General features: G+C 41.4%; 1 protein-coding gene across 9 annotated transcripts in view; it reads right to left on the bottom strand.

Moving 5' to 3' along the window:
- WASF3 (WASP family member 3) overlaps window positions 1-24,376 on the bottom strand; it is a 193,169-nt gene that overhangs the window by 31,754 nt on the left and 137,039 nt on the right. For 8 of the 9 annotated variants that reach the window (XM_066369229.1, XM_066369238.1, XM_066369231.1 and 5 more), the window contains 2 exons: window positions 23,567-23,709; window positions 169-303 (listed from right to left, as the gene is read on the bottom strand). In XM_066369229.1, the coding sequence (XP_066225326.1) occupies window positions 169-303; window positions 23,567-23,699 (268 nt within the window). In that variant the 5' untranslated portion in view covers window positions 23,700-23,709. Of the gene's footprint in view, window positions 1-168; window positions 304-23,566; window positions 23,710-24,134; window positions 24,197-24,376 lie in introns of all 9 variants that reach the window. The other variant, XM_066369236.1, reaches the window with a different exon arrangement.

Raw genomic sequence — 24,376 nt, forward strand, 5'->3', positions numbered from 1 at the left:
CTAATTAACCCAAAGTTGTGTGTTATTCCCTCTCACTATTCTTCTAGCAAAAGACAAGATGAAATATTAGCATACTACCCCAAGGAAAAAGCAGTAATTGCCCTGCAATTAATTACTACCCTTTTGTCAAGATCCCTTATAGCTCATTACTTTCATGCAATTACCTACCCTCTTCCACTGTTGAATCCAGCTGGGTAACTTTGACAGCAAGGCGATCAATTCTGTCTTGAAGAGAATTTGCTCTGATGTAAAAGTTGTTGGCCTCATTAAACAGCTCACCAAATATGTCTTCAGCATGTTTGCCTATAGTAGAAATGAATGGAGAAAGCCATCTGTTAAGAACTGCCAGGCCGCCTTCACACATTCTCGCCAATGCTATTTACTGTCAACACATGGGATTTTGTGTAAATGATTATAAAAATGGAGTGTCACAGTCAAGGGCCTTTAGAAGTTTTGAAAATTTATTAGGGTTGTTCACACATATCTAAAATTGACCCAAAGTTATAGAATGTTAAAATACACCAGATAGTATAGAATTTTTATTTAATTGCTACATGAGCTATCATGCCAGTTGTTTCCAATTAAATTAAACTTCTTTGGAAAAAAATTACTCTCATTTTGTATGCTTTATGTATAAATAGAATCTCAGGACCTAAATTTTCCTTTTACTTCCAATGATAATTGAATAAATCATGATGGTTTCTAAATTTAGGATTTTATCTTATGCACAATTAGAAACATTAGATACCTTACATTGTGCCTAGCACTTTCCAATGCCATTAAATTGTTCTAATTCATATTCTGAAATCTAAGTATATAGTGCTGACTCTGGCACTCTCTAAAAATCAATATTTTGAATTTTGAGTTAAATTTCTATGTATGAAAATTAACATACAGAAGTCCATAGCCTTTCTATATGCCAATAATGAAATATTAGAAAACGAACTCAAAAAAATAATCCCCTTCACGTTTGCAACAAAAAAAATAAAATACCTAGGAATAAACATAACAAAGAATGTAAAGGACCTATATAAAGAAAACTACAAGGCATTGCTAAGAGAAATAGAAAAAGACACAATGAGATGGAAAAATATTCCTTGTTCTTGGATAGGAAGAATAAATATAATTAAAATGGCCATATTACCCAAAGTAATATATAAATTTAATGCAATTCCCATCAAAATTCCTATGACATTTTTTAAAGAAATGGAACAAAAAATCATCAGATTTATATGGAACTATAAAAAACCCCGAATAGCCAAAGCAATCCTAAGGAAAAAGAATGAAGCTGGGGGCATTACAATACCTGACTTCAAACTATATTATAGGGCTACAATAATCAAAACTGCATGGTATTGGCAGAAAAATAGACACTCAGACCAATGGAACAGAATAGAAAGCCCAGAAATAAAACCACATATATATGGTCAAATAATCTTTGATAAAGGGGCCAACAACACAAAATGGAGAAAAGAAAGCCTCTTCAACAAATGGTGTTGGGAAAACTGGAAAGCCACATGCAAAGAATGAAACTCGACTACAGCCTGTCCCCGTGTACTAAAATTAATTCAAAATGGATCAAAGACCTAAATATAAGATCTGAAACAATAAAGTACATAGAAGAAGACATAGGTACTAAACTCATGGATCTGGGTTTTAAAGAACATTTTATGAACTTGACTCCAATGGCAAGAGAAGTGAAGGCAAAAATTAATGAATGGGACTACATCAGAATTAAAAGTTTTTGTTCAGCAAGAGAAACTGATATCAAAATAAACAGACAGCCAACTAAATGGGAAATGATATTTTCAAACGACAGCTCAGATAAGGGCCTAATATCCAAAATTTACAAAGAACTCATAAAACTCAACAACAAACAAACAAACAATCCAATAAAAAAATGGGAAAAGGACATGAACAGACACTTCTCCCAGGAAGAAATACAAATGGCCAACAGATATATGAAAAGATGCTCAGCTTCATTAGTTATTAGAGAAATGCAAATCAAAACTACAATGAGATACCACCTCACCCCTGTTAGATTAGCTATTATCAACAAGACGGGTAATAACAAATGTTGGAGAGGCTGTGGAGAAAAAGGAACCCTCATACACTGTTGGTGGGAATGTAAAGTAGTACAACCACTATGGAGGAAAGTATGGTGGTTCCTCAAAAAACTGCAAATAGAACTACCTTATGACCCAGCAATCCCTCTACTGGGTATATACCCCAAAACCTCAGAATCATTGATACGTAAAGACACATGTAGCCCCATGTTCATAGCAGCACTGTTCACAGTGGCCAAGACATGGAAACAACCAAAAAGCCCTTCAATAGAAGATTGGATAAAGAAGATATGGCACATATACACTATGGAATACTACTCAGCCATAAGAAATGATGACATTAGATCATTTATAGCAAAATGGTGGGATCTTGATAACATTATACGGAGTGAAATAAGTAAATCAGAAAAAAACAAGAACTACATGATTCCATACATTGGTGGAACATAAAAATGAGACTAAGAGACATGGACAAGAGTGTGGTGGCTACCAGGGGTGGGGGGAGAGAGGACGCAGGAGGGAGGGAGGGAGAGATTTAGGGGGAGGGGGAGGGGCACAGAGAAAACTAGATAGAGGGTGACGGAGGACAATCTGACTCTGGGCGAGGGGTATGCAACATAATTTAATGACAAGATAACCTAGACATGTTTTCTTTGAATATATGTACCCTGAATTATTAATGTCATCCCATTAACATTAATAAAAATTTATAAAAAAAATAATAAATAAATAAATAAATAAATAAATAAAAATTTCTATGTATGGATCACTTCTATATTCTTATGAGTGCTAAACACAACTACTTTTCTTAAAGTGTTCTTAAAATACATTTCTGAAAATCTGACAAGATAGCAATCATACCTGCTGCCTATGTTGAATTGCCAAATCCCAACACCATTCCTTGATTCATCCCACAAGTATTTCATGACTGCCTACTCTGAGTGTACCAAGCACATCTGCATCCTATCTGCCTCCACCCCCACACATGCACCATCTCCCCCACTATCAACATCCAGCAACAGAGCGGTACATTTGTTATAACTGGTAAACCCACACTGAGACATCATTATCACCCAAAGATGGTGTCATACATACTATAGGTTTTGACATACGAATCACTGTATGTACCTACCTTTGTAGTATCATACAGAATAGTCTCACTTCCCTAAAAATACTCTGTTCTACCTATTCATTCCCCATCCAACACCTGGTAACCAGTGATCTTTTTATTATCCCCATAATTTTCCCCTTTCCAGAATGTCATATAGTTGGAATCATACAATATATATAGGCGTTTTTGGTTGGATTATTTCACTTAACATTATGCATTTAAGGTTCTTCCATGGCTTTACATGGCTTAAGAGTTCATTTTCTTTTATCATTGAATAACATCCAACTAACTGTATCACAGATCACTTATGCATTTATCCACTGATGGATACCTTGGGCAGTTTCAGTGTTTAGTAATTATGAATAAACATTTGGGTGGGGACTTTATGAAAGGCAGAAACTGCGGGCCGAACCAAAAACACGAGGCTAGTGTGTTTTAAAAGGAAAGTTGTTTTAAAAGTGCCTGGGTGCAAGAAGGCTGAGACCAGCAAAGGGTGTCAGCACAGAGCTGCTGGAGGGAGTATTCGATATAGGGGCAGCTGCAGGCATTTGCTGGCATGGGGTTGCCTGCACCTGGACCTGCTCCGATTAGCATATTGGGGTTTGTGGCCTTGGTCACTGACTTGACCGTGAACAGGAGAGGGATTCAGCTGCAGAAACATTAAGTTCTTTTGAACATAAGGCCTAATCAGTGTGCTCAGTTCTGGTGTCCTTGGTAAAATTTTAAGACAGCTGCAGTTAGGAATCTCCCAGGAATAGCCCAGTCCTGGCATCTCTGGGCCTGTATGGAGGCTTTTACAAACAACCATTGTGATTTAAACTCCCCTAAGTGTCAGGTCCCTCCCCAAAGTAAGCTTTCCCTGACATTCCTACAAAGGTAAACTTTTTGCTACCTTTCAAAGTAAAGGCCAGGAAGCCATTAAAAGAGAGAATAACAAGCAAATTAAGTACAACCTCACAGTGGGGGATGAGAATGTTCTGTTTTGAGCCCTAGTGGGAAGTTGGGTAAGGGGAATTTGAGTTTTGAAGGGGTTCTGGATTTAAAAGAGCCCTGAACCCAAACTTGACACTTTTGTGTGAACATAAATTGTCAACTCATTTGGGAAAATAACAAGTAGTAAAATTGCTAGATTGTATGATAAGAATATGTTTAGTTTTATAAGTGAAACTGTCTCCCAAAGTGGCTGCACCGTTTTGCATTCCCACTGGCAATGAATGAGAGCTCCTGTTGCTCCACATCCTCACCAGCACCTGGTGTTTTAGTGTTCTGGACTTTAGCTATTCTAATAGATACGCAGTGGTATCTCTCTTTAATTTGCATTTCCCTTATGACACAAGTAGAACATCTTTTCATATGCTCATTTGGTACCTGTGCATCTCCTTTTGTGAGTTATCTGTTTAGGTCTTTGTAAGGCCAGGCTGCCTTCGCCATCGTGGCCATTCACATGCAGGTTCTCATTAAATTCAGGCAGACGGTAAAGAAACAGTGGAGTTGGAGGATGGTGGGCCATTCTGTTTATTGGTGTCTCACCAAGACAGGCAAACCACAAGAAAGCCAAGGAAAAAGCAGAAAACCTGCTTTTCCCATGGAGGGCAAGGGATCAGGGAGGAGAGAAAAAAAGAAATCCTACCACACCTCTCGGTGATGGGGGCAGAATATCCCAGTAAACATTAGCAAGACAATGGCCCCGCCCAATCAGGAAGGCACCTGCAACCTCACAAATCACTGTATCTGGTGTTGCCCAGCCCCCAATGCAAACTATAAGCAAGCAGATATATACATCATATTTACAAACTTATTTTACCAACAGTCTTTTTCCTGTTTTTTACTCATTATTTTTTTCATTGTTCAACTTTAAGAGTTCTACAAAGAACTCTTATTTGGATACCAGTCCTTCATCTTATTATGCCTTTTGAAAATATTTTCTCCTAGTCTGTGGACTGTCTTCTTATTCTCTTGACAGTATTTTTTGCAGAGCAGAAGTTTTTTTTCTTTTTTTTTCTCCCCCCTCCCCCCGAAGCTGGAAACGGGGAGGCAGTCAGACAGACTCCTGCATGCACCCAATTGGGATCCACCTGGCATGCCCACCAGGAGGCGATGCTCTGCCCCTCTGGGGCGTCGCTCTGTTGCATCCAGAGCCATTCTAGCGCCTGAGGCAGCGGCCACAGAGCCATCCCCAGAGCCCGGGCCATCTTTGCTCCAATGGAGCCTCGGCTGCGGGAGGGAAAGAGAGAGACAGAGAGGAAGGAGAGGGGGAGGGGTGGAGAAGCACATGGGCGCCTCTCCTGTGTGCCCTGGCCAGGAATCGAACCCGGGACTCCCACACGCCAGGCCGATGCTCTACCACTGAGCCAACTGGCCAGGATCTGCAGAGCAGAAGTTTTTAATGTTAATGAATTCCAGCTTATCAATTATTTATTTCATTTGTTATGCCTCTGGTGTTATATTTAAAAAGTCGTCATCATAGGTCATTTAGATGTTCTCCTATGTTCTCTTTGTAGGGTGGTGGGCAAGGGGAAAGGTCAAGTGAGACACCAGACCCGGGAACTTGGCTAGAGCTGCCCACAACCATATGCGCCAAAAGGAACTTCCTAGGAGCCCTTTGGAAGAAAGTGACTGTCCGTCAGCGAGATTTCACCACGTCATATTAGCTTGACCACCTGTTGGGCAGATAAAATGTATTATGCTCACTTTGTTAAAGATAACACGAGGAAGCCGTCGCCCAGGTGATATTAATGTGTGTTGGGGTGGGCTAAAGGCAGGCGGAATCCTTGTAGCCTGGGGCTTGGTTTTGGGATTAAGCCTTTCCTACCCTTTTTGATGTGGGGTGGTGCAATCCAATCATGCCTCAGAAGGTGACTTTGGGTTGGAGACTTCCCTACTTTGTATATTGGATTAAAGGTTGTGAAGCTACACTATAAAATGGGGGCAAAACGGGACTTGGCTCTTGGTTCCTGGGATGATTAGCATGAGAGAGCAGAGGGAGCATAGCAGAGAGCAGAAAGAGGCCATGTGGCCAGAAGAAGCAGCCAAGATGGCGGAGTGCTGAGTGAGATGCCAGTTTGTGTAGAGTTTATATTTGAGATAAGGAAGGAGATGGGGAACTGAGGAGAATAAGGCTGGTGATCTAGAAACCTTTGATTCTAGGAAACTCGGATAAGTCAGTGGCTTTGTGAGCACTGAATGTGAGTGGGTTTTGGAGCCCAGTGTGTATTTTTACTTGCCCGCCGGGTGCAAGCTAGAATTAAAGACTATGGCCCACCAGCTTTTGGCTCCGCTGTTTCTTTACCGACTGTCCGAATCCAATGCGAACCTGCATGGGCCAGAAGGCTGCTGTGATGGTGGCCCTGGCTGTGGCTTCTGGCTTTACATTTGGCGTAGTCCGCAGGATTCGATACAGATCGGCAAGGAGCCTTTGAGCAGTGGAGTAGAGGACTGGCTAGTGTTAGGGTTCCCCATGGCTGTCCTTTTGGGGATCGTAGGCTGGCTGACTTTTACAGCCATGCATGAGGAAACTGAGAGCTCTGTGAAAGAGGCTGCCCAGGACCTGCCTACCAAGCAGTGGAAGGAGATGGAGCAAACGCAGGAGAAACCGATGCTGACCCTGGAGCTGGAGGAAATGCTGGAGGAGGAGGCCAACCAGGTGTTCGAGATTCGCCTGGAAACGGAGCAAACGCTGGAGGAGGATTCAGAGGTTCGTGAGTTGCAGCTTGCCCTGGATGTTGTGGAGAGCCAGCAGCGGCGGGAGGCCGGGGCTGAGGCCGGGCCCGGAGCTGCAAGGTCAGCGGAGCAGAAGGCTGCAGCAGCCCGGGGCTCGAGACCGGCAGCGGGAGCTGGTGTTTTCAGTTCCTCTTTGGAGGATGAGGAGAATCGGACTGGAGTTGTGATCTGCAGTCTCCAGAAGATGGAAGCCCAGCTGGAAGGAGTACCTACTACAGCCCTGGTAGGTCTGCGATTTTGGGGACATAGGATGGACGCTATCATGCTCTCCAGAGCCGAAATGGAAATGCTGACTGTCATGTGCCCCTCTTTGGGACAGTGTAAGACCTGCCAGGACGGCAGGAATGAGGGGGGTGGCTGAAGCCTCATGTGTGTGGACTGATTTTCTGGACTACGACCGGAGTGGGCATTGGCTCCTTTGTTGGATGGATTTATGGATTACGGATTTTGGACAATGTGAAATACCCTGATGGGGTTGGGGGGCGGCTTTGCTGGAAGTACTCTCCTGCCCCGGGAAGCTTTTCCCATAGGCCGAGGACATTTTGCGCTTTGGGCAAAGTGCTCAGAGACTGGTGAAGTGTACCTTTGTAATTGTTGAAACTGTATTATTTTTGCTGTTGTAATTTGTGTAATGTTCTAATTTCCTTGCACAGGGATGCCGGTGGTATAGATTGTGGGTAGTAAAGTGAGCATAGGGGTGGATTGTTGGGCAGATAAAATGTATTATGCTCACTTTGTTAAAGATAACACGAGGAAGCCGTCGCCCAGGTGATATTAATGTGTGTTGGGGTGGGCTAAAGGCAGGCGGAATCCTTGTAGCCTGGGGCTTGGTTTTGGGATTAAGCCTTTCCTACCCTTTTTGATGTGGGGTGGTGCAATCCAATCATGCCTCAGAAGGTGACTTTGGGTTGGAGACTTCCCTACTTTGTATATTGGATTAAAGGTTGTGAAGCTACACTATAAAATGGGGGCAAAACGGGACTTGGCTCTTGGTTCCTGGGAAGATTAGCATGAGAAAGCAGAGGGAGCATAGCAGAGAGCAGAAAGAGGCCATGTGGCCAGAAGAAGCAGCCAAGATGGCGGAGTGCTGAGTGAGATGCCAGTTTGTGTAGAGTTTATATTTGGGATAAGGAAGGAGATGGGGAACTGAGGAGAATAAGGCTGGTGATCTAGAAACCTTTGATTCTAGGAAACTCGGATAGGTCAGTGGCTTTGTGAGCACTGAATGTGAGTGGGTTTTGGAGCCCAGTGTGTATTTTTACTTGCCCGCCGGGTGCAAGCTAGAATTAAAGACTATGGCCCACCAGCTTTTGGCTCCGCTGTTTCTTTACCGACTGTCCGAATCCAATGCGAACCTGCATGGGCCAGAAGGCTGCTGTGATGGTGGCCCTGGCTGTGGCTTCTGGCTTTACATTTGGCGTAGTCCGCAGGATTCGATACAGATCGGCAAGGAGCCTTTGAGCAGTGGAGTAGAGGACTGGCTAGTGTTAGGGTTCCCCATGGCTGTCCTTTTGGGGATCGTAGGCTGGCTGACTTTTACAGCCATGCATGAGGAAACTGAGAGCTCTGTGAAAGAGGCTGCCCAGGACCTGCCTACCAAGCAGTGGAAGGAGATGGAGCAAACGCAGGAGAAACCGATGCTGACCCTGGAGCTGGAGGAAATGCTGGAGGAGGAGGCCAACCAGGTGTTCGAGATTCGCCTGGAAACGGAGCAAACGCTGGAGGAGGATTCAGAGGTTCGTGAGTTGCAGCTTGCCCTGGACGTTGTGGAGAGCCAGCAGCGGCGGGAGGCCGGGGCTGAGGCCGGGCCCGGAGCTGCAAGGTCAGCGGAGCAGAAGGCTGCAGCAGCCCAGGGCTCGAGACCGGCAGCGGGAGCTGGTGTTTTCAGTTCCTCTTTGGAGGATGAGGAGAATCGGACTGGAGTTGTGATCTGCAGTCTCCAGAAGATGGAAGCCCAGCTGGAAGGAGCACCTACTACAGCCCTGGTAGGTCTGCGATTTTGGGGACATAGGATGGACGCTATCATGCTCTCCAGAGCCGAAATGGAAATGCTGACTGTCATGTGCCCCTCTTTGGGACAGTGTAAGACCTGCCAGGACGGCAGGAATGAGGGGGGTGGCTGAAGCCTCATGTGTGTGGACTGATTTTCTGGACTACGACTGGAGTGGACATTGGCTCCTTTGTTGGATGGATTTATGGATTACGGATTTTGGACAATGTGAAATACCCTGATGGGGTTGGGGGGCGGCTTTGCTGGAAGTACTCTCCTGCCCCGGGAAGCTTTTCCCATAGGCCGAGGACATTTTGCGCTTTGGGCAAAGTGCTCAGAGACTGGTGAAGTGTACCTTTGTAATTGTTGAAACTGTATTATTTTTGCTGTTGTAATTTGTGTAATGTTCTAATTTCCTTGCACAGGGATGCCGGTGGTATAGATTGTGGGTAGTAAAGTGAGCATAGGGGTGGATTGTTGGGCAGATAAAATGTATTATGCTCACTTTGTTAAAGATAACACGAGGAAGCCGTCGCCCAGGTGATATTAATGTGTGTTGGGGTGGGCTAAAGGCAGGCGGAATCCTTGTAGCCTGGGGCTTGGTTTTGGGATTAAGCCTTTCCTACCCTTTTTGATGTGGGGTGGTGCAATCCAATCATGCCTCAGAAGGTGACTTTGGGTTGGAGACTTCCCTACTTTGTATATTGGATTAAAGGTTGTGAAGCTACACTATAAAATGGGGGCAAAACGGGACTTGGCTCTTGGTTCCTGGGAAGATTAGCATGAGAAAGCAGAGGGAGCATAGCAGAGAGCAGAAAGAGGCCATGTGGCCAGAAGCAGCAGCCAAGATGGCGGAGTGCTGAGTGAGATGCCAGTTTGTGTAGAGTTTATATTTGAGATAAGGAAGGAGATGGGGAACTGAGGAGAATAAGGCTGGTGATCTAGAAACCTTTGATTCTAGGAAACTCGGATAAGTCAGTGGCTTTGTGAGCACTGAATGTGAGTGGGTTTTGGAGCCCAGTGTGTATTTTTACTTGCCCGCCGGGTGCAAGCTAGAATTAAAGACTATGGCCCATCAGTTTTTGGCTCCGCTGTTTCTTTACCGACTGTCCGAATCCAATGCGAACCTGGAAGGGCTGGGCTGCTCTGATGGTGGCTCTGGCCGTGGCTTCTGGCTTTACACCACCCTAGGGGCCTTTTAAATATCCCCCACGCGGGTCACCCTATGCGACTTCCCTGGCCTCTGTGTCCCTGGGACCAGGGGACATCATCAGGCGGGATGTACTCTGTACTCAATAAAGCTTTTACTGTTCCAAACTTTGTGGCTATGCCCTTCCTTCTTCCTCAGCAGAGGAAAAATATCTTACACTCTTCTGATTATATAGTTTCATATGTAGGTCTGTGATCCATTTTGAGTTAATTCTTGTGAAGGGCAACAGGTCTTTGTTAAGATCTACTGTTCTTATTATTTGCATATTCTATCAATTTATCACTCAAATGAGAAGAGAGCCTGAATCTCCCAGAAAGACAACTTACTGGGTGCAAGAATAACTGTTATGCTCTCACAGGCGTTCTCTCAGCCACCTTCCAGAGACTGCACACCCTCCGAGTTAGAATGTGTCGGCCTGCTCTGTGCTGCAGCCCAGCCCTGGAACAACGCTCCCTGGTGCCCACCTGTTTAATGAAGGAGGGAGCTTATGCAGTAAGCAGGGAGCTATGGCTTTCATTTTCCAGATGACTGACTGAGCATCAGAAAGATACTCTGTTCAAATCCCATCACAAGTGGGAGAAACAGATAAAAAATACTTGTAAGGTACCAAAAAGCTACAGAATTAATATTAATATTTTAGGAAGCTTAAAGAACATTTTATTAATTTGGGCTAGGTTCAGAGAGATTTTGAAAATGATCTTTGTACTTGTGTGATTAGCATCAAAACCAGGATGGCCGATGGCACTGTATTATAAATGCAGAGGGGAAGGAGAGTTGGATTCTCTGACCTCCCCCCCACACCTGTGAGGAAGTAAGTGAATAGCTAGCCAGGTGCAGGAAGAGAAAAGATTAAATTAAACCTTTTCTTATATTGATGGACCATTTACAGGCATTTGTCCCCATGGAAACTACCTCTCCCCTCCTGAAAACATGTAGTTAATGTTTGTATCTCTGAACAAATGAATAGCAAATGAACACTAGAAAAAATAGAAATGTCTTTTAATATGTAGAGCGACATTTTTACTATTGTGTTACCTTGTAAGTTTTAATGTGTAGAAACTTTTTAATGAATCCTATAGACAAATGTTATAAACTTGCTAATGAATTGTGTCCCATCCCCCCCTTCATCCTTTTCCCAAACCTGTATAGGTGAAAACAAAGGTTATAAGCTTATGCCGTGATATCAGGCTTTCCCCCCGCCCATGTATAATTAAGGGTATATAACCAGCCCCTAAAATATTAATCAGACACATGATTTGGGACCGCTGCCCTGTGTAAGATTTATGCGGCCGGCATATTTAGTAAAATTCCTCCTTCAATAAAACTTCTCCAAATTCATCTGGACTGGGTGTCTCTATGTGAACTCGATGAAATGAGGTACAGTGCCTTTCAAAATCTGGGGTGCAGTACTTTATAACATACTTGGTCTTCTAACTTCCAATTCCCTGCTCTTATCATGTATTTTCTTAAACTTCCTTGGCTAGAAATTAGCAATTTTCAAGAATCAGTTCAGACCATAAGATACTTAGTAATATCCTATTTACTTAATAAAATGGACTCAAATATTTTTTGGCCTACATGGTTATTTACAGACACTAGTTAAGTATTATCAATTTAAACTAGTATGATTTTGTAAATCCTAGTAGTGTAACTGTCTTAACAAGAGGAATTTTCTATTAAAACATAACAGCAATAAAAGAAATGAGTAAAATCACCAGCCCACCCCAGATGAGCAGTAAACTGTTTCTCCTACTGTCATATATCTATAGTATGGTTCTCTGGAGTCACTTACACTTCTGCCAACACTTACCACACCCACAATATACGAAATAGTTCCAAAAAGGCAAAGAAATAAAGTCTTCACACAAATTATGTTTTAAAACACTACAGCTAGATGTGCTATCCAGAATTAAGATTTTTGCTGCCTTATGAACTCTTTCCTGAGCACTGGGCCCATGCACTTAATCTGTATTGATGTCCATGTCTAATCCTGTACAAATTCTGTATCAGTTCATTTTCACATTAACTCGAAGCCGCACTCCCCATGTTGAAAGGCATCAAACATCCAAAAGGAAGCCCAAGGAAGAAACAGTCTTCTGTGGCTGCTGCTCCCTTCCTCTACAGCTCACTGAATGCCAAATCTAGTCACTTCTCTCCCCACCACCCCAACTAGACCCTCCCATTTCTCTCCTGAATTACATCAACAGCTTTTGTTTTCTCTGCTTTCAGATTCAACTCTCACCCCTTAAACCCAACTCATCACACTGCTACCAAATGTTTCTTCCTAAAGAAAGACCTGACTGGTTTCTTCCTGTTTATATCCCTCACTGCTTCCCCTCATTTCAAGACACAACCCAAGCCTCTGAGCAAGTCACGGAAAGCCTGGGTTCTTCATTGTGCTCCAGTCAGAACACTTTGCAGTCCCTAAACCCATCCCACTTTCTCACAGATCCTGTTACTCCTCTGCATTTTCAAACCCCTTCTATGCCTTGTCATCTCACTTTGAAAAATGTGGAAGGCTATGTGTGGGAAAACAGCTGTTAGGCTAGCTCGCTGGTTTCCTGGCTGCAAGTGCTGTGCAGGATTAGTGTATGAGCATGTGGCAGAAAGCCACGTGTGTATCTCTATGAAAAGCTATGAGTGCTTTTCCTCAGGGGCAATTCTCCCCGATTGCTCTCCCGCCACCACAAGGTGTGGTTCCCTCAGCCGCCACCATGAGGGGAAGTTTTCCCAATCCCTTGCCCTCCACTGCAAAAAGCAGGTTTTCCTTTGTTTCTTTGCTCACCTGTCTCTGCAAGCCTCCAGTAAATGGGAATGGCCAATAAATGCTTTCTGGCTCCACAGTTTCTCTACCATCTGTCTGAATTCAATGTCAGCCTGCCTGGTCTCAACCACCAGCATTACACTATGTCATGTCTTATAAAATCCTCTGCACTCTAGCTCCATTTACCTTGGTAGCCTCATCATCTATTACCTCTCCCTCGCACAGTCCACTCCAACTACACTGGCTGCTCCCTGTTTCTCACACATGCTAATCACATGCCCTCTCCTAGGGCTTTTGCATTTCCTGCCCCTGCTGCCTGGGCCATTTTAGTCCCAGAGAGTCACATGGTTTGCCTCTTCACCTGTCTAGGACTACTCAAATGTCACTTTCTAAACTAAGCTGCTCAACACACACACACCTTGTCCCTTCCTTGCAGTATTTTTCTCCTTAGCCCTTATCATCATTTGTACGTATTCATTTCATTTCCTGCCCCTCTCCTTCAACTAGAATGTTTGATTCAAGGGGTCAAGGACTCTCTGTTTTGTGCTTTGCTACACCAATCTTTAAGGTCTAGGGCAGTATCTTTCAACTGGTGGTACATGGGCCAGTATGCCAGAAATTTCTTGCCAGTGTGCAAAAGAGTTAAATACACTGATGATGTGTGAAGATTATAGACCCAATGATCTTAGTTGAATTCACTTATGTTCAGGATGATTTCTGCCTTAGCAGTTCCCAAAATAATTCTCTAATTTTCACCAGTCCCCAAGTGTAGAAAGTTTGAAAACCACTGGTCTAGGACATGTCTGGCTTAGAGTAGGTGCTCAAAGCCATTTGGAATAAATAAAAATGCATTAAAATTAATCATTCACGACACGGATTAGTGTGTGTAGGATCTGATGCCCTCTCTGAGTTTTCACATACCCTAACATGCCTCAGTCACAAGATCTTACGTCTATTTATGTAAGTTTCCTGAAGTTAAGCCTCTTCTCTCTGCATTGTGCTGAGCCAGTGCTCCATTATTTCTTGAATGACAAACACAGATTCCATACCAATGTTTTCTTGTTAATAAGTACACAACCAACAAATGCTGCCTGGGCAAGTTTGGGGAACTCTAAGATAAAAAAAGATTAAAATGGGCCCTGGCCGGTTGGCTCAGTGGTAGAGCATCGGCCTGGCGTGCAGGGGACCCGGGTTCGATTCCCGGCCAGGGCACATAGGAGAAGCGCCCATTTGCTTCTCCACCCCCCCCCCTCCTTTCTCTCTGTCTCTCTCTTCCCCTCCCGCAGCCAAGGCTCCATTGGAGCAAAGATGGCCTGGGCGCTGGGGATGGCTCCTTGGCCTCTGCCCCAGGCGCTAGAGTGTCTCTGGTCGCGACAGAGCGATGCCCTGGATGGGCAGAGCATCGCCCCCTGGTGGGCAGAGCGTAGCCCCTGGTGGGCGTGCCAGGTGGATACCGGTCGGGCGCATGCGGGAGTCTGACTGTCTCTCCCCGTTTCCAGCTTCAGAAAAAAAAAAAAAAAAAAAAAGATTAAAATGTTTCTATGCCTTCAGGCATCTCAAAAGCTTTAATTGCTAATGTGTATTAGGAATCTGCAAGAGAAGCAGCTAGCACACCATATTTTCAAACTGACTGGACCTAGAAACACCTAATAAAATCTTTCAGAACTACTGTTTTACAAAGCCCCGTGGGGAAATGCCAGCCTGTTCAATTGGGTGATCTGGAGACAAACACCATATTCCAAATGCTTTACATCCAAGTCTGTCAGTAGTTTATTGTGAATGTCAGACATAGTCAAAATGTAACCCAACTAATTTTCATTTTTCTAGTTGATCATTCATAGCTTTAAAAAATTATTCTAGTGCAACTCCAAAAAAAATCCCATTCCTTACCCTTCAGCTCTGCAGAAATCTAATTAACAGAGACAGCATATGTCACCATATGAAGATGGGAGTACTAAAGCCTCTTGCAAAAGTTACACCAGCATTCTCAAAGCACAGCAACTATGGTTAACAACCACACTCTGCGAGACACTATATAAATCGAAAAGGACACAGACCAAGGAGCCTCTACCTTCAGTGCTTAACCCCATTTGAAAAAAATAAATGCATTGATACTCTACTCCCACTGGAAGTTCTCAATTTACAAAAACCAACAAAGAAATAGAAATTAAAGACTTCTATATTTAATCTTCTGCCAGCTGCTGAAAGCTGACAAGTGACTAAAGAAAAGAATACTGAAGGAACTATGTTTATTGATGAGCAAGAATAAAGTGTTGCAATTATAGTATGCAGCTTTGCAAACAGCAACTTATTTGAAAAGCTTGCCTTACTCTTTCAATGGCAAGTCCATTAATTGCTAAACTAAGAGAATTCTGAATTGAACTGAAGACCACATTGAGGTAAGTACAAATTCATTCATTCTTTACTGGCAGAAAATCTCTTATGGATTTGTCAGGCTCATAATAAACTATGTGCAAGTATGTCAGGTTGAGAAGCATATCTCTAAACTACCAAAGTATAAAAATTATGCATGGATTTTCAACTGCATTTTAATAAAAGTGAAGATTCATTGGAAACAACCAATATGTCTGTTATGAGTCTTTTCTGTGGAACAAAAAACCATTCATAACAAAGTCATTCAGAAATTTTAATACACACATCTAGTACCTAGATCTTGGTTTGTCAAGGTGGTGACTTTTCATTCTCCACTAAAAGGAAGCAGGCTTCTTGGAACAATTACTGGTTCTAGTGCTGAGGGTGAAAAAGTACAAGATGAACTTAGAATACCTTGCTGTGCTTTTCTTAAAAAAGTAAAGAAGTACTCAGAGTGGTGGGAGCATGTCTAAAGGACACAAAGCCAGCCTAAAAGGGCTCCAACTGGCCACATCTGAGAAAATGGGAGCATCAAAATAAATAATAAAGACAACAGCTTATAACCCAGATGATAAAATAAGAATCCATGAGTCCATAATGATACAAGTAAATGAATGAATTACAGGAAAGAAAGGAAAGCAGTTATATCAGAATCCTAACTAGTAAGTGTAGAAGAAATCTGGAATGAGAAAAATCACCATTCTGAACTACTACAGTAGGTGTTTTGGTCAAGAATCATCAATGGATGCTCAGACTAGTGGAAAGAAGTGGGATGGGGACAGATTACAGTCTTAACCTGTCTCCCTGTAAGATACTTATATAGGGATGGGAGGGATATTACGTTAGAAAATCCAATGGACAAAATGTTAACCAAGGATCAAAGTTAACATAAGCACTTACGGGACAAGCAGATAATCTCTGATTCCTGATAAAATGCACTGAGGACAATGGTTATCACTCTGTGACAATCCTGCCAATATCCTATATCTAATCATGAGGAAACATCAAAAGATATGGACCAAGGGACAGTACACAAAATAAATGGCTGGTTCCCTTTAAAATTCTAAAGTCACAGCCCCGGCCCGTGGATGTGGATAGTGTCAACCTGGAGCACGGATGTCGGATGTCACCAGCTCGATCCCAAGGGTGTTGGCTCTGATCCCAAGGTCACTGGTTCAAGCCCTGATCAGGGCTTGATCCTGAGGGTACTGGCCCAATACTGAGGTCGCCAGTTGGAGCCCAGGGTTAGGGTCAGGAAGTGTATGAGAAGCAATCAATAGGTGCAAAATTATGTGGAACAACAAGTTGATGCCTCTCTCTCTCTTGCTCTCCTGCTCTCAAAAATAAATAAATAATGAAAATATGAGGTTACAAAAACTAAAAAAAGACTGAGAGCTATTCCAGATTAAAGGAGATATATATATATATATTATATATATATATATTTACTTATTTATTTTTACTTTTATTTTTTTAAAGACTTCATTCATTTTAGAGAGAGAATGATAGGTAGGGAGTAGCAGGAAGCATCAACTACCATATGTGCCTTGACCAGGCAAGCCCAGGGTTTTAAAACTGACAACCTCAGTGTTCCAGGTCGACACTTTATCATCGCACCACCACAGATCAGGCCGAGATATATTTATTAACATGGATGTATATATGTGTACATACACACACACCCATATATTGGGGAGAGGGAGGAGTAAGGAGGACAGGAAAAAAGAAATAAGTCTCTAAGAGAAAAAATGTGGTAAAATAACATATGGGTAAGTAAAACTTTATGAGAATTCTTTGTACTGTTTTTGAGTTTTTTGTAAGACTGCTATCATTTCAAAATAAAAGTTACAAGGAGACTTTTTTATAGTACTTGTAATAAAGTCCAATTGCTACTGAATTCCATAAAAGTAACATAATTAGTGAGCCTTAAGTTTTTTTTTCTTAAAAGTTTCTTAGAAGTACTATAGAAACTTTTTTTTTTTTTCTGTATTTTTCTGAAGCCGGAAACAGGGAGAGACAGACAGACTCCCGCATGCGCCCGACCGGGATCCACCCGGCACGCCCACCAGGGGGCGACGCTCTGCCCACCAGGGGGAGATGCTCTGCCCCTCCGGGGCGTCGCTCTGCTGTGACCAGAGCCACTCTAGCACCTGGGGCAGAGGCCAAGGAGCCATCCCCAGCACCCGGGCCATCTTTGCTCCAGTGGAGCCTCAGCTGCGGGAGGGGAAGAGAGAGACAGAGAGGAAGGAGAGGGGGAGGGGTGGAGAAGCAGATGGGCGCTTCTCCTGTGTGCCCTGGTCGGGAATCGAACCCGGAACTCCTGCATGCCAGGCCGACGCTCCACCACTGAGCCAACTGGCCAGGGCTATAGAAACTCTTAAAAGTACTATAGAAACAATTGATGTTTAAGAAATATAGAAAACATGGAAAAGTAATAGGAAAAATGGCTAAATCTATAACATCTACTGCTAACATTTTGATTTATTTTATCTTTGTTGTGAAAAATAATAAAATGTAGTATATACCCTGATTCTTTGAAATGTTTTTATGTATAATACATGCTCATGGTAGAAAATCTGAAAACTCAGGAAAATAAAAAGTAGAAAGGTCATACATAGACAACTACATTAAACTTTTTAATATACTCTTTACAATATTCTTTCTAAGCATTTTATAAGAACTAAGATAACAGATGTTGCTTATTAAGTATTTGCTGTCAGTTTACTCAGCAAATATTTATTAAGCACTGTGTACCAGGCACTTAAAGATATATCCAGGGTGAACACAGCCACAAAACTTGTATCATACATGAACAGACAGGCAATATATCACATGATGATAGGGTCATGAAGAGAATAAGATGGTAAGGGAAAAGAGAGTGGTAGGAAGTGAGTGGTATTTAGGGGTCACTCAAGGGAACCATATGGATACCTGGGGGAGGAACCTTCCACGCAGAACGCAGAAACACACTCAGTATGGGCAAGCAGCACTGAGGAGGCCAATATGGCTGGAGCCCAGTGAGTGGAGGGAAAAGTGATAGCAGAAGACAGAGAAATCAACATGCCTCCCTTCGGGAAGGGTAACGAGAGCAAACAGCAGGGAGGTTGACAGGATGCTACTGTAGAGCAATGGGAGACTGTGGTGGCTTGGACTAGATAAGCAGCAGTGGAGGTGCTAACAGACATACAGATTTGGTACATATTTTGAAGATGTCTGGTATGAGAGATAGAAGAGACAAATCAAAAGCAACTGGAAGAGTAGAGTTCCTATATGCTAACAGATGGGGGTAGAGAGGAAGGGAATCATTACTAGAGATGCTGAGTTGAGATGCCTATCAGAAATCTGAGTGAAGACTTTCAGTAGATACAAGTTTGAAATCCAGGGGAGAGGTTTGAACTGAGGACACAAATCTGTAGGTCTCAGGGTAAAGATGGTATTTCAAACCATGGGACCAGATAAGATTGCTTAGTGAACAGGAACAGACAGCACAGACTGTCAGTGACCCAGCCCTGAGCACTCCAGCATGCAGAGGTTGGGAAGATCATCAAAAGAGACTAATAAAAGAAGAGCTTGTGAAGTAGAAATACCAAGTGTGCTGGCATGCAAACCAGGCAAAGAAAGTTCCTCCAGAAGGAAGTTATCAATGGAGTCAAATCAATGGATCAAGTAACAAGACAGAGACAGAGCACTGGATTTGGCAACACAACATCACTGGTAACATTGACAAGCAGTTTCAAGAGTGGACAGGATAAAACTTCAATGGAGACGAGATAATGAGGGAAGACAGGGCAGGGGAGATATGAATGGTTCTTTAAAGAATCTGGCTATGAAGGGGAGAAAGAATGGGTCTGTAGGTCAAGGATGATATGAGGTTTATTTAGTTGGAAGATTTCTCAATATATTTATACTTAGTAGAGTGCTATAGACAGAGGGAACAACAGATGATGCAGGGGAGAGAAGGTAAATGGATGAGCATGAAGGGGAGAGGCTGGGTGCTTTAGATAGAAACATCACAGACATCATTCTAAAGGAGGATGAGGAGAACACATGCTACACGGGCATATTAGATCTGGCGGAAGAGCGATGTCTTGTTCTCCTATTACTACTTTTATTTTCCCAGTAAGATGAGTAAAGCAAGGTCACCAGTTCAGTGGGGAAGTTTGAGGTGAAAAGAGAAGATATGAAAGAACAGGAAAGCCAATTAACACAGGAACTGCAGCAGGTCGTCTGGGCAACACGAGGGCTCACCTGACGAATGTGCTCATGATTTTAAACCTTCCTTCTTCCTAATAGAAACATTTAAAGCTATAGATTTCCCTCTAAGCACTTCTGTAACCAAATCCCACAAACACATTGGTATTTTGTGTGTTCATATCCACACTGAAATAGTTTCTAATTTCCTTTATTTCTTCTTTGACTCAAGGATTATATTAAAAGATACTGCTTTATTTTCCAGTATGTGAGAATTACTGTATCTAAAATGACTATTATAATTATCATTATCTCATTATTATCATACTCCTTCTGGTATCAATCTTTTTAAATGGATCAGTGTACAGCTGAGCATATGTTCCACCTTGATGAACATTCCACATCCACATTAAGAAAATGTGTATTCTATAGAATGGATTGGTTGGCAGTGTGGTTAAAACCTTCTATATCCTTACAGATTTTTGTTTATTTCTCCCATTAGTTCTATTTTTATTCTATGTACTATGGAGTTCACTTACTAGGTATATATACATTTAAGATTGTGTTTTGATAAAATTACTCATTACTATGAAATGTCCTTTATCTCCAATTTATACTTTATTTGATATTAATGTACCATATAAGCTTTCTTATGTTTTGTGTTTACATGGTATGTTTTTCAGTATTTTCTTTGATCTGTGTTCTTCATCTTTATAAAAGCATGTATGTAGTCTTGCTGTTTTATTTAACCTAATAAGCTCTGCCTTTTAAGTACAATGTTTAAAATGTTTCCATTTAATGCAATTATTGATATGGCTGGGTTTTATTTTATCATCTGAGTATTTGTTTTCATTTGTCCTTTCTGTTTCTTGTTCTTCTGTTGTTTTCCTGCATTTTTCTGGGATAATCAAATTTTATATCCTCTATGTGTTATCCAAGAAGTTACTGAAAATTAAAATATGTATCCTAATTCATCAAATTATACTCTGAAATAATACAGCATTTCATAAACAATATAAAACACAATAGTATAAATTTCATTTACCCCCTTCTGACTTTAGAGCTCAACTGTATATATTTTAATTTCACACAGTAAACAGTTCATAATCTTTTAAACAGATAGATAGATGTACAATTTTTAATCATCTTTCTGCTGATCTTAATTCATTCTTGAAGATCCAAGCTACCATCTGGTATCATTCCCTTCAGCCTAAAGAATTTCTTTTTTAGCATTTTTTTTGTAGTGTAGATCTGCCAGACTCATTCCCCCAGACTGTCTGAACAAAACGTCTTCATTCCACGTTTATTTTTAAGGACATGTTCATTGGTTCTAGAATGATAATTTTTTTCTTTTGTCACTTTATTCACTATTTTCTGGTTTCCATTGTTTCTCATGATTAAGTCACTGTCATTCTTAACATTGTTCCCCCTATTTATTTCTTCTTGCTTCTTTTAAGATTTTTATCTCTGTTCTTTAAGAAATATTATGATATGACTAGATGTGGTTTTAATTTACACTTCCTGAAATCTGCTAAACTTCTTGGATCCACTGGTTGATGTCTATCATCAATATTCAAAAATTCTCATCCATATTTTTTTCTGCCCTGTTCTCCTTTTCTCCTCTTCTCTGGAACTCCAATTACATACATGTTAGACCAGTGTGTTTCAATGGCCAGTCCATGGACAGGTGCCAGTTCACCATAAATTTCATGTTGGTCCACAAAAGAGTTCACCATCCTGATGTTGTATGAAGATTACAACCCCAATGATTATAGACCCCTGTAATCTTCTTCTATTTCAAAGCCAGCAATGGCCAGTTGAGCTTTGCTCACATCACAGTTCTCTGGCACTGATTCTTTTACCTCTTCCTTCTACATTTAAAGGACTCCTGTGATGACACTGGTCCCACCCAAAGAATCCAGGATCATCTTCTTTTAAGGTGAACAAATGAGCAACCTTAATTCCCCCTGCATATACAAAGGTCTCTGGAGGGGCTGATGTTATTCTGCCTACCACAAGTGGACCATGTGAAGTAAAACCTGCTGTGTGATTAGTTTCACTTAAAAGAGACAGTGGCCACATGGACATAATAAACATGGCTAACATAACACTAAACTGAACATTTCAGCAAGACATACAGCTCAACAATTAAAACGTTAACATTTTGTGTCAGTTTTCATCACTTATACTCTATGCCGGGGGTCAGGAACCTATGGCTTGCAAGCCAGATGTGGCTCTTTTGATGGCTGCATCTGGCTCGCAGAGAAATCTTTAATAAAAAAATAATAATGTTAAAAATATAAAATTATCATGAATTACAATTCATTCATTTCCTACTGCTCATGTCCATGGCTGCAGGTGGCTGGAGCCAATCACAGCTGTCCTCTGGGACAATACCAAATTATTATTGGATAATGCGTAACGTACACAGGTCGTTGTATGGCTCTCACGGAATTACATTTTAAAATATGTGGCATTCAAGTCTCTCTCAGTCCCTGCTCTATGCCAATACATTCAGCCATAATGACAACTAAAACCTTCTTACAAAACAATATATGAATGCAAACAGAAACATTTTACCCTTTTAATAATTTACAAGGTATCTTCTCCCGTAATTATAAAATTTATACATTTTATCAACCACTACCAAAAATCAATTCTAATTAGTTCAGATTCTAGATATCTATTGTGAAATCCATTAATTTCCAAGTTACTGTGACTTAGCCAATGATTATAGAGATATTAAAAATTAATGAGTAATAATACAGTACAGTTCTTTTTGGAAATACTTATCTATTCATAGGATTTCCTCTTAAAAATAAAATAAAAATAAAGAAAAGTACTTGAGGTTTTTAGGAAACATTCCCTGTGCTTGAGACTACCAGTATGTGAAATTTCATGGAGGATTTTCTAGTTATTAACAGTTTCTCAAAAACTTAACTGTGAAAACCTGTCACCTAAAATGCAGTTTAGCCTGACCAGGCGGTGGCGCAGTGGATAGAGCATCAGACTGGGATGCGGAGGACCCGGGTTCAAGACCCTGAGGTCGCCAGCTTGAGTGCAGGCTCATCTGGTTTGAGCAAAGCTCACCAGCTTGGACCCAAGGTCACTGGCTTGAGCAAGGGGTTACTCAGTCTGCTGAAGGCCCACGGTCAAGGCACATATGAGAAAACAATCAATGAACAACTAAGGTGTCGCAATGAAAAACTAATGATTGATGCTTCTCATCTCTCTTCGTTGCTGTCTGTCTGTACCTATCTATCCTTCTCTGTGACTCTCTCCCTGTCTCTGGGGGGGGGGGGGGGAAGGTCATGCAGTTTAAACTATCTAAATCTGAATGGAGTGGGATGAGGTGTGAAAACAAGATGACGCTGTAGATATAAAAGTTAGGGAGAAACACTGCAACTTCAAAAAGCTTTGAAGGACAACATATTTTCAAATACATGTTTGAGTCTTAAAACATGGAATATTCCTTGGGTATTTCACATGAATGTTCACAATTAGAATAGAAAATCCTTTCCCAAACAAACTATGTATGTAATACGTGCGTAGTACTGCATATATGTAACAATCACATTTTACTTCAATCTGGAAGTCAGTTAGCTGCATTTTAACTTTTAGTAGGTTAAAATCAGTAAATCTCAAGACTTTTAGCTTTATTTTTATTAATTTGAAATATTATTCAATCAAACATTTATTGAACATCTACTCTGTGCCAAGCATAGTATAGATGTTAACTAGTTTTCAATTTACATTTTATAAGACAGTTCTGTCCAAGTTTAACAAAATACTTCAATCAAGTTTAAAAAACTATATTAACCTCATTTTAATAAGCTTTTGAAAATGTTTAAAATAAAAACACTACTTTTTATCTACTCATTTGGTCTCATCTAATAATTTTTGAATTGGTCAATTCTAACTTTATGTCTTCATCACGTAAAGTTGGTCTCACAAGACCAGAGAGGGTGCCAGTTAATTTCACACTGAGACATGTAGGAGGGAGGAAGGGCGATTTATTCCTTCAAAGCTGTAGTCTCATCTTTGGATAAGAACATAAGTATTGAGTTGAAATCTATTCACAAATACTGAAATTAATAAAATGCCACTGGTAAAAAGTTGTTCTAGAAATGAGATGACTTACTTAGACTGCTTAGCTGGCGTATGATAGCAGCAAGGGTACTATTGGTTACACATTCAAGTTCACTGGTAATGCCTTCAGGCAGGGCACCCCGGCAAAGGTGCCGGGGTTCGATGTTCCTCTTCACTAAAGGCATGGCTTACAATCTGTAAATTAAGCAGACATTAAAAGAAAAAGGTTCATTACATATTTTAACAAAACTAGTCTTCATTCCCTTGAAAACTAATTTTCTTTCCCATGAGTTTTCATTATCCTGTCATTTCCAAGAGAAAATCAGATAAATATGTAAAAGATGTCAAATAACTTAAGTTTTATTGAGATCAAGGGTAAAGTACAGTGCAATCCAATTTAATAGAAAAAAATATATGCAAGATTTTCAGGTAAGCACAAATGAATGAATACATGCATTCTTACCTCCCCTCCCTCTCCACTGAGATGACAAGAGAGAAAAGGCGCAAACCCACAAGTAGTAAAAGTAGGACACAAGAGCCCTAGAACTGTGGGCACAGCTTAATTGGATTAAGACAGAAAAGACATACTGCAAGTGGAGGGAGACAGGAAGTAAGCTCACTTGTACCACAGAACCTCGCCCACTCTCCTCCACAAAGCTCAGGAATAGCAGATGCCAGGTATCTATGAAATGGAGAATGGAGAGGTATGAAAACAGAATTGGCTTTTAAAAATCCATAAATTCCTTCTCCCTTCTTGGGCTGACCTTCCTCTACCTCACCCAGCACATTTTACTCTCTGGAAAAGGGGAATTCGAGGATCTAGACTTGAGAAACTAGGCATAGCTCAAGGCTGGGGTAGACA

Source organism: Saccopteryx leptura, chromosome 2, assembly GCF_036850995.1.
Source record: "Saccopteryx leptura isolate mSacLep1 chromosome 2, mSacLep1_pri_phased_curated, whole genome shotgun sequence".
In the NCBI taxonomy this organism is placed as follows: Eukaryota; Metazoa; Chordata; class Mammalia; order Chiroptera; family Emballonuridae; genus Saccopteryx; species Saccopteryx leptura.